The following is a 17,493-nucleotide window of genomic DNA, read 5'->3' as shown; positions in this document are numbered from 1 at the left end:
GCAAGAGGTGGAGAGGAAGGGGGATAAGCAGTACGCAGTGACTGACAGCGCTAAAACCCACCTACTCACTCTGATTGGTTGTTTCTGATGGAGCAGTGTATTTATTCAGTTAACACCAGGTCTACAAAGAGAAAGTAGAAGAGCTCAATTTCTTTTCACAGATTATTTGTCCTATATTGTACTGTCACAATGACAATTCTAAGAAATATGTTAAATGAACTTTCTCTAAAAAATTAAATAAAAGTTACATACTACAACTTTAAAGCAGAGTTTAAGCTTTAGTATGTAAAGCTGCCCACTTAAGCAGACAGGCTTGCAAAGTTAATTTCCTGCCAAAATGTTGCACACAAATAAAATATGTTCTACATATTTTATTTGACATATGTTTTATTAGAACTGGACTTAAGTAATTCTACAACAGATGTGATTTATGTCTGCAGTGTTTGAGGACAGTTTATAATGCTTTATTAGTTTGCAACATTTTGGCAGGAAATTAACTCTATACAGGCTTGACAATGAAAAAGAAAGCCAAGACCATGTAGGAGCTCAAATGAACCACAGTTCTCGCCTCTAAAAGTCCAACTGCTACGGAAGAGTGAAAAGAGGAAAACTGTTGTTGTACCAGGGACCTAAGAGGTCCTGTTTGCAATCTGCCTGCCACAAGTCATGCAGGAAACACTGCAAACACATAGGAGAAGAGTTCTGTTACAGTCAAAATAAAACTTGAGGTTCACCTTCCAGCAGGACAACACTAAATGGACACCTAGAGCTAATGTGTTAAAATGGCCTAGTTAAAGCCCAGATCTGAATCCCGCTGCGAATATGCAACAATATTTGTCCTTTCTTTGTAAAGGAGAATTGAGCAAAAAGTAGGTGGAGAAAGAGCCTCCAAAACAAGCAGCTGTAGTTACTGCTTGGTTGGAATATAAATGGGCCCCTTTTGATTCTTACTAGTAAAAATTTTGAAATCCAGATATGATTTTCCTTTTGTTTATGCACGGCTTTGTGTTGGTTTTTCACATCCAATTCCAGTAAAATACATTCAAGTTTGTGACAAAATGCAGATAAGTTCAAAAGAATATGAACGCTTTTGGCATTGTAAATTATGAATTCAGTGAAAATTTATGAGACAGTCATGTGCTAATCAGGTAATGTTTGTCTGATACTCGACTGAATGTATCTGTGGATTGATACTGGGGAATAACTTCAGTCTCTAAATACAGGAATGTCCAAACAACACCCAGTTTAAAATAAGATTTAAAGACATTTCACTAAAAATGGCATTTAGTTGAGGGTTTGATGTATATGTCATGTTTGTATCTGTTGTACAATGTCTTTTTTGCTGTAGTTAGGCATGTTAAAGACCAATGTTGAATATTTATATTAATATAGGATGCCTGATGGTTCCTTTAGCATGATGAGACAGGAACAACTTTGATTTTGAGATACTTGGATAGAAATGAGTAAGTTTATACTTCTTCCTATCCTATTTCAAACATCCACTGATATGTTAATGTTGTGAATAGAGTGGTTGCTTATATTTTCTCTCTCTTAAGCTAATACAATAAATACAAAACAGAAACTACGTAAATATCTGCAGATATTCACAAAGAAGGTCCAGATGAGAATTTATTATAAAAACAAAACAAACAAGAACTTATTTAAAAAAGCAAAAAACAATGGATAAACATGAGAACCCAAACAAATCTCTTACTGACTACTTTACAATTATGAAACAAATGTGTTTATTGGGATCGGGACAGTATTTTATTTGCAGCAGCTGTTATTAAAAATGCCAACAGGAACACAATGTTTACATCAAAACTCCTGCAGCTCTCTTTCACTAATACTTCTTTTTAAAGGCTATATAAAAAAAAGACAAAAGTGATGGGAAACCTGTTTACTTTTCATTCACAGAATGAATAACAAGAAATAAAACGCACAGCAAAGATTAGACGCCTTTAGCACCAAGTGTGTGTCAGGGTAACAGAGTCGTCTGTGACTGAGATGTGGCCTCTCTGCTGACTGACAGTTAATTCTGATGCTGCCTCTTTATCTCAAAGCTCAGCTCGGCTGCACATTAGGCCTTTGATTGGTCTGAAATGCTCCGGTTCACTGGGAATTACTGAATAAACCGTGGAATGACGAGTGTGATCCGAACCATATGGGCGCAGGGCAGCAGAAGGCATTCTGAGGGATTCCTTACTGATCCTCTGGTTTACACTCAGCCATCAGAGCAGAGTGCATAATAACATCCAGAGGCTTTCGATACCAACGGTCAATGAAGCACAAACCGTTTCAAAATGCCGACTGACTGTGAAAGTCTCTGAATAAGCAGAGTAAAAACAACTCTGAGGGGGTGCGCTGCTCCACCGCTGTCAGAGGTCTCAGCGTTTGGCTCTCTTAGAAGGGGGCTCCTCTGATTTCTGTCCTCCCCGTGTTCGCACAGCAGGGGGGCTAGCCTCTGGTTTACGGCCCCCCTTGGCTGAACCCTGGGCCCTCGTCCCGCTGCACGAGGGAAACAAGGACAGAGTGTAGGTTCGTTTGTTAATTCAACGGATTTTGTGAAGAAGTTGCTCAGTACCTATTGCATGAACACAAACTGAAGACTTTCCACCAAAAATATTATTGTTGTCGTTTCAGTCCATAAGTTTTGCCAGAAACTAACTTCCCTTAAAGAAGCCGTTTCAGATCGAGAGTAAAAAAAAAGATAATTGTGTTACCAAAATAAATAAATAAATCTGCTCTAAAAACCAGAACTAAGAAAAAAAAAAATCTTAAAAGACACAAAGAAACATATGATCAAAATTTATTTTACCATAAAAATACAATCTTTCCAATCACAACCAGAATCATAAAGTTCTTTCAATGACAAAAATTCTTTTATGACTTTGTTGATGTGGAGAAATAAAGCTACCGTACTTTTAGTTTTAATGAAATATGTGGACTTAATGCTGTGGCTTATTACTGCATAAAACATGCCTCATTACTGCGCATTCAATGCAAATAACACACAAACAGTTACAAAATTCCAACTGACTGCGAAAGTCTCTGAATAAGCAGAGTATTCATGTTTTAGTTTCATGTTTTTATTTTAAACTTTTATTTGAATACAAGTGATGGCCTGATAATGACACTGCCCTGAACAAACTATTATTTTGCATAAAATCCTGAACTGATTCTGACTGAATGGTGTTATTCTACACTTTCTATGATCGATTTATTACATGTTGGATTCATATTATTCTTTGAATAAAAAGAAAAAATGAATGTCGTACATCTTGATGGTAGCTAAATGGGTCTCGACTCCAGCATTATTGTAAAACTTTAATGTAAAAAATTATGACAAAAATAAAATAAATAAATCAGGAAAAATATTGGATCAAAAACAGATTTTTTTTTTTAAGCAATGAACTTTTTACATGATATTACTAAGCTGAACTTGAAGATGAATGTGTCAAATAATTGTTAAGATTAGCGGGTTTTTCCCTGAGAGAAAATTCAGGAAAGAAATCGTTTTTTATTATTATTTCTTTTTCCTGAAAAGCAGGAATGGACAGCTTCTCCAAAAAGCATTAGAAAGCCGATCAAAAATCCAGATCGTATTAAGGCGAGTTTAACCTGTTTTCCTACAGTTCACGGGACAGATTTATTCTTTTCATTCTGGGAACTAATAACGCGAGATTCCAGGAAAGCTTTTGAATAAAATGTTCTTTTTAGGGAGAAAGGGCATCCGGTTGCAGTCGCTTTTGGTCGCCTGCTCCTGAAAGCTCGTTGGTGCTGCTGAGCCTCAATGAGACGGACTCACCGTGTGCCAGCTGTGGTCTCCTCTTTACCGCTCTGTCGACTCGCCCGGGTGGAGGGTTTACTTGGCTTGTTTCTGAGGAGCAATAAAACAAAATTATTGCTTTAGTGCTAAATCTTCCCTGCTCTCATTAAATGTGATGAAACGGCGTCAATGGGTTCTTCAGTCTGAAGATATTAAGACCTTCACTGATCAGATATTTGTGTGCCACCACAGATGAACGGGTTCCTTTTTGCTTCAGCTCTTTCCAGCAGATTTAAGAAAAGGGACCCACAGCTGAGGCTGATCTATACAGTTAATTTATTAGAGAAAACTTAAAATTACCTTTCAGCTTCGAGGCGAGCTGCAGACCGAGTCGTTGCTTTGGTTGCAGCTCCCTTCTCCCCGTCTTCTTCGTTGTCGCTTTCCTCCCCCTCTTCATCGTTTTGCTCCTTTTCCTTCTCATCTGCTTTACTCTCCTTTTTAACTGTATAAATAATTGTTAAAATTTTTATTTTAACATGCAAAAGTTACTTTAGAGATGTCTTGCAAATCATTTAACAACACAAACAGCTTAACGTTATCAAAGTTATTAGACAAAGTATAGATTTTGAAATATCAAACCCAATTTTGTTTTTTTGAGGGAGTGCAGGGATTACCTAGATAGAGCTAAAAAAATATTTTAAATGTTTTGCTCTTTTATTTTTCTTCTTTATTTACCTGAATCATCTGCAGTGGTGGGTGTGGGTGTGGGGGTGGCGGCGGCAGCAGCTGCCTTTGGTGGCCGTCCTCTTCGTTTCTTTGGAGCTGCCTCTGGGTCTTGCTGCTCCGCAGACTGATCAAAAATAGATTTCCACATAAAAGAGAAGTACTAATAACAGATTGTATTAAAATTTGCAGCTAAATATAATAGGAAGTTTCTATTTCATTGCCAACATACATTTTCTGGCTTCTTCTCACTGCAGTTTTGCTCTTTCACATCTTCTGAATGGCTCTGAGAGGCAGAGACTGCTGAAAAAAGACTTTTTATGTTTTATAAGGATTCATCCGTAACACTACAGTAACCGATCCATGCTAATAATCTGATTGTTTATTTCTTTTTAATGATGAGCTTCTCACCTTCATTTTTGCTATCTTGTTCCTCACTTTGTTCTTGTTCATCCTCTGCCAGCCCCTGCTGAGCCTCAGCTTCCTGGAGAATTGAAAATTGGGGAAATTAAAACACAACAGCAGCAGTTTGGACCAAAAGTAAAACGAAAAAAAACCTTCTCACCTCTCCAGACTCCTCCGTTTCCTCTGATCTCTTCCTCTTAACTCCTTGTTTACCTGGAAATTAATCATGGCTTACTGTATGATGTGCAATGACAGATAAGCAAACTGCTCTTCACAAAAGTCCTCTTATACAAAGATTTGTTAGTGGTTATTAAATAAACTTTTATAACCAAGAACTGCCAGAAAACTGTGAAAATCAACTGTTAATTTTTAATTTTGGAGATGTTACAGATAATATCTCTGAGCCATAAAATCTAATTAACTTAAAACTGTATTTAATAACTGAGTGTTTGTATCATTGTCAAATCATTTGTCAATCATTTTGTCAGAAACCTCTAATTGGTATTAGAGGTTTCTGACAGTATTGTTGTTTTTCTTCTCATATCAGAAGAATTGTGTTAATCTTAAATTGCTGAGGCGAAAACTGTTTCTAAAGAAACAAGTTACTTTACATGTTAGTGAAATGTGGCATAAATTATATTAAATGTTTTGGCTAATTAAAGAGAAATATAATTTATTGCAATGAACTTAATTTTAACTGCCATAGCTTTACATTACTAGTTCGGATTGAGTCTAATAAATCATAATCAAATTAATTATCCTGAGAAATTAAACATGTCATCTCAGCTCTAATATTTGCCCAGATGAAAACAAAGGCTTTTTTGGAATCATATAAAGAATTCAGTTTGCTTTTACATTGCAAAGTATAAACTATATTTTACAATGTAAAGTATAAATCTTTAGATTTTATTTTGAGTTATGCATAAAATTTTAAAGTTAGTATAAAGAAAAGCTAAAGACATAAATATTTTATTGGAGGAATCATTAGATTAATCAATAATCAAAACATTAAGACCAACAGATTAGATGGATGAAAAAAACTTGAATAATAAGACATTTCTAGTTTGTGGTCTGAGTAAAAGAAGTCCAGTGTTATGTTATTAGTTACCAAAAAAAAAGAATCAAGTTTTATGTCTCCAGGAACACAGTTTTCATTCTTCATACACAGCAACTTTAGGGCCTGCAGAAGCCCAGTTTGCATTTCAGTCAGCCTGAATCCACACATTTCCACACAAGAAGAGGGAATACTTTCTAAAGTAAACACATTACAGCCATTTTTTTTTCTGGGACTTTGTACTGCTACCAGAGTTTCCTTTTCAACTCAAGAGCTTCACTTTGCCGAATAAACTAAAATTAGCCCCACTGTGATAGTAAAACAAACTCACGCGTGTCCCCGCTCTCCTGGGGGTTTGGCTTTCCAGTAACTTCACGTTCGTCTGCAGCAGGAGAAGGCAGGCTGACTTCACTTTCGCTTTGATTACTTTTCTGTGCTTCACATTTATGTTCAGGGCTCTGAAAAGGTTAAAAGTAAAACTTTTTTTTTTTTTGAAGGAAATGAAAGTATTTGAAGTTTTGCAGTTCAAAATTTAGTACATTTCTTATGCATTATGTGATTATGATGTGCAAAACACTTGCTATAAAAGCTGCAGCTCCACATAAATACATAATATTCTGAACCAACCTCTTCTTTTTCTGCTTCTTCGAGCGATGCTGTTTGACCAGCGCTGTCCTCGACTTTTGCTTCATTTTTCCCCTGATTATCTAAAGTTAAAAATTTTGACAAAAACATCAGAGAATCAAACATCACCCATCACCAGAAACAAGCCAATATATACCTCATTGTCAAAATTGCGGGGTTTTTTGTAATGTCATCATTTTAAAATTTGAAATATCTTCTTCATCAAACATGGCCGACCCACCATCAGTTGCCTCTTTAGCTACGGCTCCTGGACGTCTTCCTCTACGACCCGGCATCTTCTCTGATTTCTCCGCTTCTTTTTGTTGCTCCTTCTCCAGCTGCTCGGCGTTTCTGGATGATCGCCCTCTGCGAGGTGTTTTCACCTCCTGCTCACTTTCCTAATGATTTAAGATTTCATTTAAATACTTTAGCCCCAACGTTTTTTGACAACAAAGCTAAAATCTGATCAAGGTCATACTTACCTCAACAGGCTGCTGTTCATCCTTTTCATCCTTAGTGCCGTCTACTGTGTGAAAAATAACAGCAGAACTTCACCATGGCTCAATTTTGCTCACATTCACTGTTGATGTTTTTATTTAGATGGATTTACTGTTGTGACGCATACAGTGGTGCCCTTGTTTTTCCTGCTGTTGGATTTTGCAACACTGAAATGTTTTAGTGAGTCTCATTACATTTCTTGTGAAACTAACATTTTAGAAAGAGATCACAATACAAACTGTAAAGGATGGTGGTTTAGAGTGATGACATTTTCCAACTCCAACTTAAAGACACGTAGAATAATATTGCAATCTACCTCATTAGTATTAATTAATTTCCTATAATTAAAAATGTTTCATCTATAGCCAAAACAAGAGGTGTTTTGGCTATATAATCTTAAAGTTTGATTAAAATATAACGATATATTATACTAAACGCACCACTTTTAAGTGAAAGCTTTCTTTTACGTCCTCTTCTTCTTTCAGTCTTCTCTTCCTGTAAAACAAAATTGTTCCTGATGAAAGCCGAGTCACCAAACAAACATTCTCACTTAAAAATATAAAGCTGGATGTTAAACAGCCCACCTTTTGTGACACATCTGAGCTTTTCCCATCTTCCTGACTGTCTGTGCTCGAGACATTACCTGCAAGATTCAGGCAGACAGCAAAAATAGATTAAGTGCAAAAGGAAGAATATTTTGTGGGAGGAAGAGAAAATCACACTTAAATATACAATCATAGATGTTAGTAGAATAGAAAAATAAACATTCGACTCACTGATTTGTTTGACTAATTTGGCCTCTGAGTTTGTTTCTCCAGGCTCAATTTCGTCAGATATGTCAACTTCCATCTACACCAAGTTGAAGCAGAGAAATATATATAAATTATAATAATAATGAATACGATTGGTTGGAGGGAACTTTAGAGTTAATAAAAAGACGATTACGTACCTTCTCCACATCACCTTCCTCTGGTGTCTTACTCTCAGGTTCACCTACATGATTAAAAGAAAATAATTCCTTACTATTTGTTTTATTTAAATAAAGAACGCATTTGATAAACCTGGAATGATTTTTTTTCTTACGATCATCCATCCTTGTCTGGTTATTTTCACTATCCTCCTCCACCGTTTTACTCTGACTTTCATCTATATGTGTATATGATTAAAAATAAGTGGCTAAATATAATTCTTTGATTCAATAAAAACAGCATATATGATGAAACCTTACACTGATCATCTTTTGTCTGGTTTTCCTCCCCTTCTCCCTTCACTGCCTAGAATTTAAAGGTTGATAATTGTCAGAATTTATACTTGAAATAAACCAAAGTAAGTTATATTTGTTTCACTGTAGCGTTGTTCTCTGCTCACCTCGCTGCTGGTTTCTAGGACTGCAGCACTTTGTTCTTCTCGTTCTTTAGGACAAGACCAGGTTAAAACAACAAAATGGCAGCTGGAACATTCAAGTCAACATCAGTCTGTCAGCACTCACCAGTTTTACTGGGGATCTGGGAGATTTGCTGAGTGCAGTCAGAAGCCAAGCTCTCTCCTTTGCTGCTGGTGATTTCTCCCGTTTCCGGCTCAACAACAGGTAACAACGCTGATGGAAAAAAAGGTTGTCAAATAGAAAGCATTTTTCAGAAGATCTAAACGACAAAAAAAAGTAGAATAAAAACCATGTTTAAGAATTTACCCTCATCTTTGGCTGCTTGTGCTGCTATTATTACTATTCTGTCTGCTGAAATCTCAGCAGCTTCCATTACTTCATCCTCTAAATGAGCTGGATGTTTGTCGGAAGTGGATTCATCCTCCTGTAGAGAAACACAGCCGTAGTTTTTCTCTGATAACAGTATTAATCAGTGAATGTTTCGGTGATTAATTACCGGCGGTGGAGCCGTCTCCAACATCTCCGACTCAATTGTGTCCATCTTGGATTCTGAGTGTTCTGAGTCATCAATAAAAAGACGCAATTTACAAGGAACTTTTCAGCAAGATATATGAACTTGTTTTAAGTCAATAATTCTTTAATACTGACAAAAATTATCAGTTCCACTGGCAATTTTTTCCCCCCACTTATAGGATTAGAAAAATGTCTTGTCAATATTTTTTAAATTGTATTCATTGACTACTTTATGGAATAAAAAAAGGTACTTTGAGATTCAACGATTGATTAATTTCTACAAACCTGCAGCAGTAAGTTGAGATGCAGATGATGAAGTTTCAGTGGGATTCATCTCAACCTCAGCTGCTGTTTGAACCTGAGAGACCAGCTTCTCTTTCTCAGCTTGCTGAGAGGCAGCTGATGCTGCAGGACGCTCGGCTTCTGGTGCCATCTGAACTGGAGAGAACTGCTTCTCGTCCACATCTAGGTGTGATGCAGCCGGTAAACTTTCAGTTTCAGTGTGCTCAGTTAGAGGTGCTGCCTCCACTGCAGAGAGCTGCTGCTCCTCTTCTGCTGCAGCAGTTTGTTGAGTTGCATCTGGTGTCGCTTCAGAGGGAGTAAACTCAGTTAAAGGTGCCGTTTCCTCTGGAGACATCTGACTTTCCTCTTCATGTGCAATAGCTTGTTGAGGTGCATCCACTGAGACTTCAGTTGCAACAGGCTCAGTTGGAGGTTCTGCCTCCACTGGAGAGGGCTGCTTCACCGCTTCAGTTTGTGGAGACGCCGTGGCCAGGGCTTCAGTTGCAATGAGCTCAACGTCTGGTTCTGTTTGACAGGGAGAAAGCTGATTCTCCTCTTCAGCCGCAGCATCTTGTGGAAATGTTGTTTCTATGGTTTCATTTCCACTTGCTGCATTTGGTGGATCCTCCTCCTCGTTTGTTGCAGTCTGTTGAGATGTGATTAGCGAAGTTTCAGTAGGTTGAAGCTGAACCTGCGGCGCTACCTCCACTGGAGAGAGCTGCATCTCTTCTTCGCCTGATGCAGCTTCTTGAGATGCAGTAGTTTCAGGCTCAGTTTGAAGAGACGCTTCCTCTGGAGAGAAAAGAGCGTCTTCTTCTGCGGCGGCTGATTGCTGACTTGATTGATTGAGCTCCGCTGGAGTGAGCTGCTTCTCCTCCTCAGTTGCGGTCGTTTCAATCTGTTGTGGATCCGGCGTTCGCCGCGCCGACTCCTCCCTCATGTCTTGGACAATTAGGGTGGATGAAACCGTGCTGTCAGGATCCATGGAGAGCAGCGTCAGAGCAGCCTCCTTCATCTTCATGTCGGCGTCCTGAAGCTCCATCTCGGGAGTCACTTCCTCTTTCAGGCCTGCAGATGGAAGCCTGGCCTCGGCCGACGTACAGACGTCCATGAGCGCCAGCAGGGCGTCGGCCTCAGCCGGTACCCCCAGCATCTCGCGGAGCCGTGACTCCGTCTCTCCCTCTGACGGCTCGGGGGTGATGTCACTTAAAGCATCGCAGGTGTCGTCTGAGAAGGATGCAGTAACCGTGGCGGCGACAGGATCAGACTCGGTGTTTGTGTCTTGTAGAGGATGTTGTTTCGTCGGTGGATCTTCCGTCTCGACGACTGAAGACTTGGCGGATTGATCCGAGGTTTCCGGTCCGTCGTCTTTCTGTGGTTTATCTTCTGGACTCTCGCCCTTCTTTTCTGGAACTTTGTCCTTCTTCTCCAGCTTCTTCTTCGAAATTTTAAGCTCTGGTTTCTCATGTGAGGCGTCTTCAGACACTTTCTTCTGCTCTTTAGTGTTTCCATCTTTTTTCTTCTCTTTTGCTGCTTCAGGTTTACAGACAGCAGATCCTCCAGCGCTTCTGATGTCGGGACTTTGAGATTGCTTCTCTGTTTTCACTAAGAGGGAAGACTTTCCCTCCTCTTTGGATTTTGCCTTCGGTTTTTCTGCACTCTTCTCTTTTTCTGCAGGCTTAGCTTTTTTAGGATCTTTGTCAGCGTCAGTGTTTGGTTTCTGTGTCTTCTGGCTCTCTGCTTTACTCCGTTCTTTCTCACCGTCGAGCTTAGATTTGGATTTGTCTCCTGCTCTGTCCTCAGAGTGACTCTTTGACCTTTTCAACCCTTCCTTGGAGTGCTTCTCTCTCTTCTTGACGTCTGAGCCAGGCTCCTTGTCAGAGCGATCCTCAGAGGATCCTGCAGAATCTGGGCGAAGCAACTGCTTCAGATCACTTTTAAAGGCAGATTTGTCCAATTTAGCTTTTTCCTTTTCTTTGCTCTTCTCTTTTTCTCTTATTTTCTCCTTCTCCACAGACCCTCCTTTTATCTTCCTGGCATCTTTAGCCCCTCCTTCATCAGTGCTGTCTTCAATCACCTTTCCTTCTCGAATACTTCCAGAAATTTTTTTCTCAGTTTTGACCTTAAGCTTCTTTTCGACTTTTTCTTCGGAGGAAACTTTAGCACTGCTGTCCTTCTGCAGAGGTTCTTCCACCGTATACTCAGATTTCTTCTCGTGTTTCTGTTTGAGCTTGGAACGTTCATCAGACTGGCTGCGCTCCTTCTCCTTGCGTTCTTTGCGAGGCAGACGGTCAAATTTCCCAAACGAGCGATGCTTGAGTGCCTCTTGGGAGCCTTGTTCCAGATCCAGGATGAAGGAGTGAGTCTGGCTTTTGTCAGGAAGCTTCTTTGTGTCGCAGGGATCTTCAGAGACACCGCCACTCGTCCGCCCAAGCCGGTCGTCAGACGATGCAGACTCGGACAGATGTCGCACTAGTTTAGCTTGTGGGGTCTTTGAGGTTAAGGGTTTCACTTCCTGGATTTCAAAACAAGAGAACAAAGTGGAGGGTTGTAACAGCTCACCCATCAAAAATGACAAAGATGTTTGATCCTCTTTCTGTTGGCGTTCTCATACCACTTTCCTGGATATTTCTCCTGCTTCTCCTTTTTTCTTGGTCGAAACATCTCCCTCTTTTCTGGAAGACATTTACAACATTTTTAAAGCTTAGAAATCCTCAAAAAAATTCTAAAGCGCTGGCTGTTTTTAGAAGTGGAGCTTCTAGTAACACACCTCGAGTCTAGTTTCCTCTTCCTGTTGAGCGCCATTTTTTTCTCCAGGACCTTCTTCTCTTTGCGAGCTTCTTTTGCCTTGGGGCTCTCCATGCCAGCAGCGTCAGGACACTTTGCTTTTTTGCTGTCTGTTTAAGATAAAAACATGCTAAAACGATGCAGTAGATTCACACTGCGAAGGGAAATTACAACATGGTATTCAACACTTTAAGACACCTGCAAAATATTTTAATTTAGCTCGTCTCAGTCCCGCTCTGGTTTAAAGGAGTGCATCTGTGAACATTAATTTTCTAGTCTTCTTGCAGATTCTTGGAGATAAAAGTCTGAACTTTGACTAAGCCATTCAAACACATGAACAAGCTATGATATAACAACGTGTTAGCTTTCTTTCACATGTTGTGTTTTCTGCTACATTGACAACACACAAAATCTTACTAAGTATTTTTGGTCTAATTTCTAGTGCAAATATCTTAGCACACTTCAAATAAGACAAAAGTAACTTACAGTAACTTTTCAGCAAGATATAGGAGTTTGTTATAAGTCAATAAAAACTTCATATTGATGAAAAGGTTCTAATTCAACTGGCAGATTATTTGCACTTATAACATGGGAAAAACTCTAATATAAGGCAAACAATATAAAATTATTTCTTTTCAATATTGAGGAATTATTTACTTACAACAAAGTAGTTTATATTATTTCAAGTGTACAAAGATGTTTGCACTAGAAACTAGACCAAAAATACTTAATAGGTCAAAAATTTCAATAAAAATAATACACAAAACAATTAAAAAAAAAAAAAAAAAACATGTATTTTCCTTCCACTTCATAAAAATTTCACTGCAATACATTGAAGTTTGTAACTGGAGTGTGGCAAAACATAAAAAAGTTCAACTATTTAACTAGAAAATGTGGGAATGAAATAAAGAGTGCAGAAAAGTAATTGTTGGGTGTAACATAGACCTAATTAAAGCCTGGGTTGAGGTTGAATTAGTTGGAAATAACATATGTTCTAAAAAAAATTTAAAAATCAGTCTGTGTTGGCTGAAATTGTATGAAGAATGTTACTTTTATGTGTCATTCCAAGACAAAGATCCAAATAAACACACCTTGCTCTTCAGCCTGCACAGCTTTCTGTTTGCGCTTCTCCTCCATTCGCTCTCTGTTCTGCTGCCTCTTCAGCAGCCTTTCTTCTTTGTCTTTTGCCTGATAAATCAACAAATCCAAAATTTACATTTTCTTTGTGCGACCGTGCAGCTTAAAAATTTACTATCAACATGAAAAACAAAAGTTCTGGTCATTTAAACCAAATTTTTGTGAACTCACAGCAGATCTGCGACGCTCCTCCACAGTGACCTCATCATCCGAGTCGCTATAGTAACGAGAGTAGAGGAAGGGTTTGTGGACATATGCTTTACGCCGGGGTTTACGCTCCCTGTCTTCGCCTTCCGCTTCCTCACTGGGGTGTTTCCTCTCCGCTTTCTCATCTTCATCTGCAGATAAATCAATATGCAAACTAGAACAAAAAAGCTCCAACTCTGACTTTGATTCTTTATAAAAAGTTTTAAACAATTTTAACAACAATGGAAAAACTGGAGGTAGAGACCGTCTGGTGGAAGCTGGCCCTCTTCGGAAGAATCAGAGAGCTGCTCCTCCACGTCACTTTCCTCCTCGAAAGAGGAAAGGTCGCTGGTGTGGACGGAGCTCACCGTGATGTCACTCAGGCCTTCGAGGTCCGAGTCCTCCAAAGAGTATTCTGCAAACCAAATAAATACAATCGTTTCAAATCTTTTAGCCTGAAAAAACATATTGGTTTATGGACTAGATTTCTACTGATCTCGTTCCTTTGGTCCTCATCTCATGACCAGAGGTAGGAGCAGCAGCAGCAAAGATTTTTGACCCACCTCTTCCTTCCTGACAATAACTGAACTCGGGCCCACATTACTGCAGATGAGCCACAAATATATCTATCCACCTACTTGGTTCATAAGAATAGTCACCTTGGAATTAGGCACCAAGGTTTTTCTATCATTTCAAAAACAAGAATATAAACAATATAGGAAAATAGCTAGATTAGATAATAAATTATTCTTTTCTTTTTTATTTTACTTTCCAAAACTAATCAATGAATGAACACATTTAAAATATAAGACGTAAAAATTATGTCCAAAAATTGTATGTTTACAATGGAAACACCCTTCTTAAAAAAAACAAGTCTGATTCACAATAAAATGCTTTATTAAGAACTATGATTCAAAAACAAGAAAATAAATATCTCTATTAACACAAATGCACTGTACTCAGTGAATTATGCAGCTGTTTGTTCATAAAACATAAAAATAAAAAATAGCTCACCTTCTTTTATCCGCTCTCTGGCTTTCTGCTTGGCTTGACTAGTAGATTTCACTGCCTCATCATCAGACTTGTCATCTGAGACCTTCCCACTCACTTTGCTTGCAGGTTTTTCTTTCTTTTCCTCTGCTTGCACCGGAGCTCCTGCTTCCTCCTCTTCAGTTTTAACCTCCTCTTTTACTTGTTCTTTTTCCACTTCCATCTGCTCTTCTAAGCTTTCTGTCTTCACTTCTGCTGTGTGGATTTCTCCTACCTCTGTCTCCTCCAGTGACCTTCCTTCCTGGTTATCGTCACTTTCTTCAACAACCTCCATGTCTTCCTCATTTTCCTCCACCAGCTCCATTGGTTCATCCAGAACTTGGATTTTACCGCCTCCTTCGGCTGCTGAGCTGGTCCTGACGTTTGCCTCCTGATTAAGAGAAGTTATGGTATCCAGGATGGACATGGCGTTGCTGCCGGGAGTTGAAGCTGATGATGAAGCTGTGGACACATCAATATGCGTTTAAGATCATTTCTGAATTAGTAGAATAAACAGAAAGAGATTATTCTGCAGTCATAGAAGGCATCAAGAGAATATATGAAAAGTTACATACGTTGTTCAGGAACGCTGCTGTCCGTCTTTATCTCTGCTGCTGTCAGAGGAAGTGGCGGCTCCTCGGAGCAGCTGCCCGGAGACAGAAATTCACGGACCACCCTTTCCACCTGCGGCCTGAAGATGTGATTAACTTTGGGATCAACCACCTGGGCCACTATCCTGTCCACTCCCTGCTCCAGCATTCCAGATCTGTAAGGGAAACAAATACAAAAAGTGTCAGAAAATCATATATTCATGTAACTGAAACCAGATATTAAAAAAGATTGCATAAAAAAAAAACTATTATAGAAAAACTACACACCACAACTCTTTTTTTCACTGAGATTAAACCAGACAAAATTTTTCCTGTTTTAAATCATCAAAATTATTTCGATTTCTTAAATGCTAGAACAAATTTTCTTTTCATTACACCACTTTGTGACTAATTTAGTGTTATACTAAGGAAGACCCAATGGCTCTTGAGATGTTGCTTCAATACTTTTACATAATATACTTTTCTCATGCTGCTGTCTGTTTTAACTTTCTTTGCTGTGGATAATGACAGTCTTAGCAGCTTCAGCCAGGATTTTCAAGACGTTTTTTCCTTTTGCCCTGTAAAAACAAGTGTATTCTTTGGACAAAGTAGCCACCACCTCCTGCCTGAACAGCAATGTGTCCATTCTCATGGGGTTTATACTTTCAGATAAACGTGGCACTTTAAGGAAAATTGCGTCAAGAGCAATCTAGTGTATGTATGTTTCTGACTTAATAATAGTAATAAAAGTGACTAAAACGTTCTGGTATGTGTTTATGGTAAATATCTGGCTTCAAAAGTACTGATTATTACAAAGACTCTGTTTCTTTTAAAAAAATAAGAAAAATATACAGTTTTTTCCTTACTGCAGGACGAGTTGCCGGATGTTGTTTCTCAACTGGTTTTTGTTCAGATGAGGGCTCCATGTGTGATTAGACAGGTGATTAGAGACAAAGTTGTCCACTCTTTGTTTCAGGTTCAGGTAAGCTGGCTGCAAAACATTAATCACAAGTATTTCGCAAATATCGACTCACAGACAAACAAAAAGCTACAAAGTCATCTACAAAGTGGGCATGCTGACAATGGTTGCTTGAGTACCCCAAGAAACTCATTGTCACAAGTATGGTGTGACAATACGGTGGGTTTTGTAAAGACTTAATAATCTTGTATTTTTCATTTACAACAAATTTAGATTCAAATTAAACTGAAGACTCATTTTGAAACAAATCCGATGAGGAGAAAATAGCTCACGTTGAGGAACTCGTAAAACATATTTACTAAACATGCTACGGATTGAAAATACTAATGAAACACAACAGGACATCTACTTAAACTGTAATCTTTTCATGAGCAGTATAAACACCGATAAAGAAGAAGTTATGATTTCGACCGTTACCTTTGTATCAACGTCTGCTAGACAGTCCCTCCTGAATTGGTCGAAGAGTCCCTGTGTTTTTAAATGACTGACGATCATTGAGACCAGCTGCGGGTCCCCCGGAGGCAAACCAGCCATGTTTCGGGGAAACCTGGCTTTATTTTATGGATTAAAATAGGACAGAAATTGAATAAACATCAGGGGCTGTCCCACTTTAAGAGCACAAGCTATCTGTTTGGGGATGTGACGTCCACTAGAAGAAAAGCGCTTCGAGAATGAGCCGGAAGAACTTGGTAATAGTTTTCCCCACCAAAATAAAAGTCTAACATTTAGATAAAGAACAAAATTAAAAACTTTTGAAGGATCTTTTAAAGATCTTTTAGAATTAAGTACGTTATGTCAGTGGTAGTACTGTATTACAAATTGTGTTGAATGTAAGATTAAGGTTAAAAGCCATCGTTTTTAGATGTGTCTTTTCAGACACTCAAGCAGTGCGGATCAATCGATTCTATCGAAGTATCCAAAAACCTCTTTAACCTCTCCTTTGTCGAGCTGAATAACCCAAATTTACTAAAATGGCATCAGGGAAGTTGTGCTTCACTTCAGATTTATCACTCATCCACTTTAAATGTTTTTTTTTGTTTGTTTGTTTTTGCTGATTGGGGGCTCCGTATTCTACCGTTGTGTATTACTGGAAATATTTTTTTCTGCTGTCAATGTGTATGTTTTAAACCCAGAGCGCCCCCAAGTGGTGACAAATTCTGTCTACTAATAAAAGAAGAAGGCATGTTTCAGCAAATTAATTCAATTCTGAGAAGACAAAAACCAAGTTAGAAAGAAAATTAGACCCATTTCAAAAACGGTATGTTAAATACTGTTTTGATAAAAGTGTATAATTCTTGGCTACCAAATGCGTTTTACAGTTGACTTAACAGAACGTCAAACAGCAAAACACTCATGCGTGAAACTATTAGAAGAAGATTCTAGCTAAATTAAAACCCTAGACCCTTGTAGTTTTACTCGAAAGCGACAAAAGATACTTGGCAGCGGTGGGATTCGAACCCACGCCCCCGAAGAGACTGGAGCCTTAATCCAGCGCCTTAGACCGCTCGGCCACGCTACCTTACTGCCTATATG

At 38.6% G+C, this 17,493-nt stretch overlaps 1 protein-coding gene and 1 non-coding gene across 4 annotated transcripts; both read right to left on the bottom strand.

Annotated features, from left to right (window-relative positions):
* Window positions 1-1,616: 1,616 nt before the first annotated feature.
* On the bottom strand, window positions 1,617-16,633 carry bod1l1 (biorientation of chromosomes in cell division 1-like 1). Of its 3 annotated transcripts, none has more exons than XM_044127633.1 (31): window positions 16,378-16,633; window positions 15,848-15,972; window positions 14,967-15,157; window positions 14,377-14,853; window positions 13,628-13,777; window positions 13,348-13,514; window positions 13,131-13,227; window positions 12,023-12,149; window positions 11,867-11,927; window positions 9,256-11,767; window positions 8,954-9,015; window positions 8,764-8,881; window positions 8,563-8,670; window positions 8,442-8,485; window positions 8,302-8,347; window positions 8,157-8,219; window positions 8,023-8,066; window positions 7,850-7,922; window positions 7,658-7,716; window positions 7,514-7,568; window positions 7,058-7,101; window positions 6,817-6,973; window positions 6,579-6,658; window positions 6,283-6,409; window positions 5,058-5,110; window positions 4,904-4,976; window positions 4,725-4,795; window positions 4,505-4,619; window positions 4,130-4,271; window positions 3,809-3,880; window positions 1,617-2,508 (listed from the first exon to the last, which is right to left on the bottom strand). In XM_044127633.1, the coding sequence occupies exons 1-31, from the start codon at window positions 16,492-16,494 to the stop codon at window positions 2,388-2,390; spliced, it is 5,751 nt and encodes a 1,916-aa protein (XP_043983568.1). In that variant the 5' UTR covers window positions 16,495-16,633; the 3' UTR covers window positions 1,617-2,387. The 3 variants fall into 3 exon arrangements, with proteins under 3 accessions (XP_043983568.1, XP_043983569.1, XP_043983570.1); XM_044127634.1 differs by having other exon boundaries at window positions 4,725-4,792; window positions 16,378-16,621; XM_044127635.1 differs by having other exon boundaries at window positions 7,058-7,098; window positions 16,378-16,621.
* A 764-nt stretch (window positions 16,634-17,397) lies between these two features.
* Window positions 17,398-17,479, bottom strand: trnal-aag. The gene has a single exon. It is a non-coding gene; the product is annotated as a tRNA-Leu (tRNA).
* Window positions 17,480-17,493: the final 14 nt, after the last annotated feature.

The sequence above is a fragment of the Gambusia affinis genome, linkage group LG09 (genome assembly GCF_019740435.1).
Source record: "Gambusia affinis linkage group LG09, SWU_Gaff_1.0, whole genome shotgun sequence".
Taxonomy (NCBI): Eukaryota; Metazoa; Chordata; class Actinopteri; order Cyprinodontiformes; family Poeciliidae; genus Gambusia; species Gambusia affinis.
This window is presented reverse-complemented; position numbering and strand designations above follow the sequence as displayed.

Excerpts from the sequence above, each read along its gene's own strand:
- bod1l1 (XM_044127633.1), bottom strand. The coding sequence starts at position 16,494 with ATGGCTGGTTTGCCTCCGGGGGACCCGCAGCTGGTCTCAATGATCGTC. Across the intron at positions 13,515-13,627 it reads GGGCCAGCTTCCACCAGACG|ATGAAGATGAGAAAGCGGAG; the intron begins GTCTCTACCTCC and ends ATTTATCTGCAG. Across the intron at positions 6,410-6,578 it reads AAGAAGCAGAAAAAGAAGAG|AGCCCTGAACATAAATGTGA; the intron begins GTTGGTTCAGAA and ends TAACCTTTTCAG.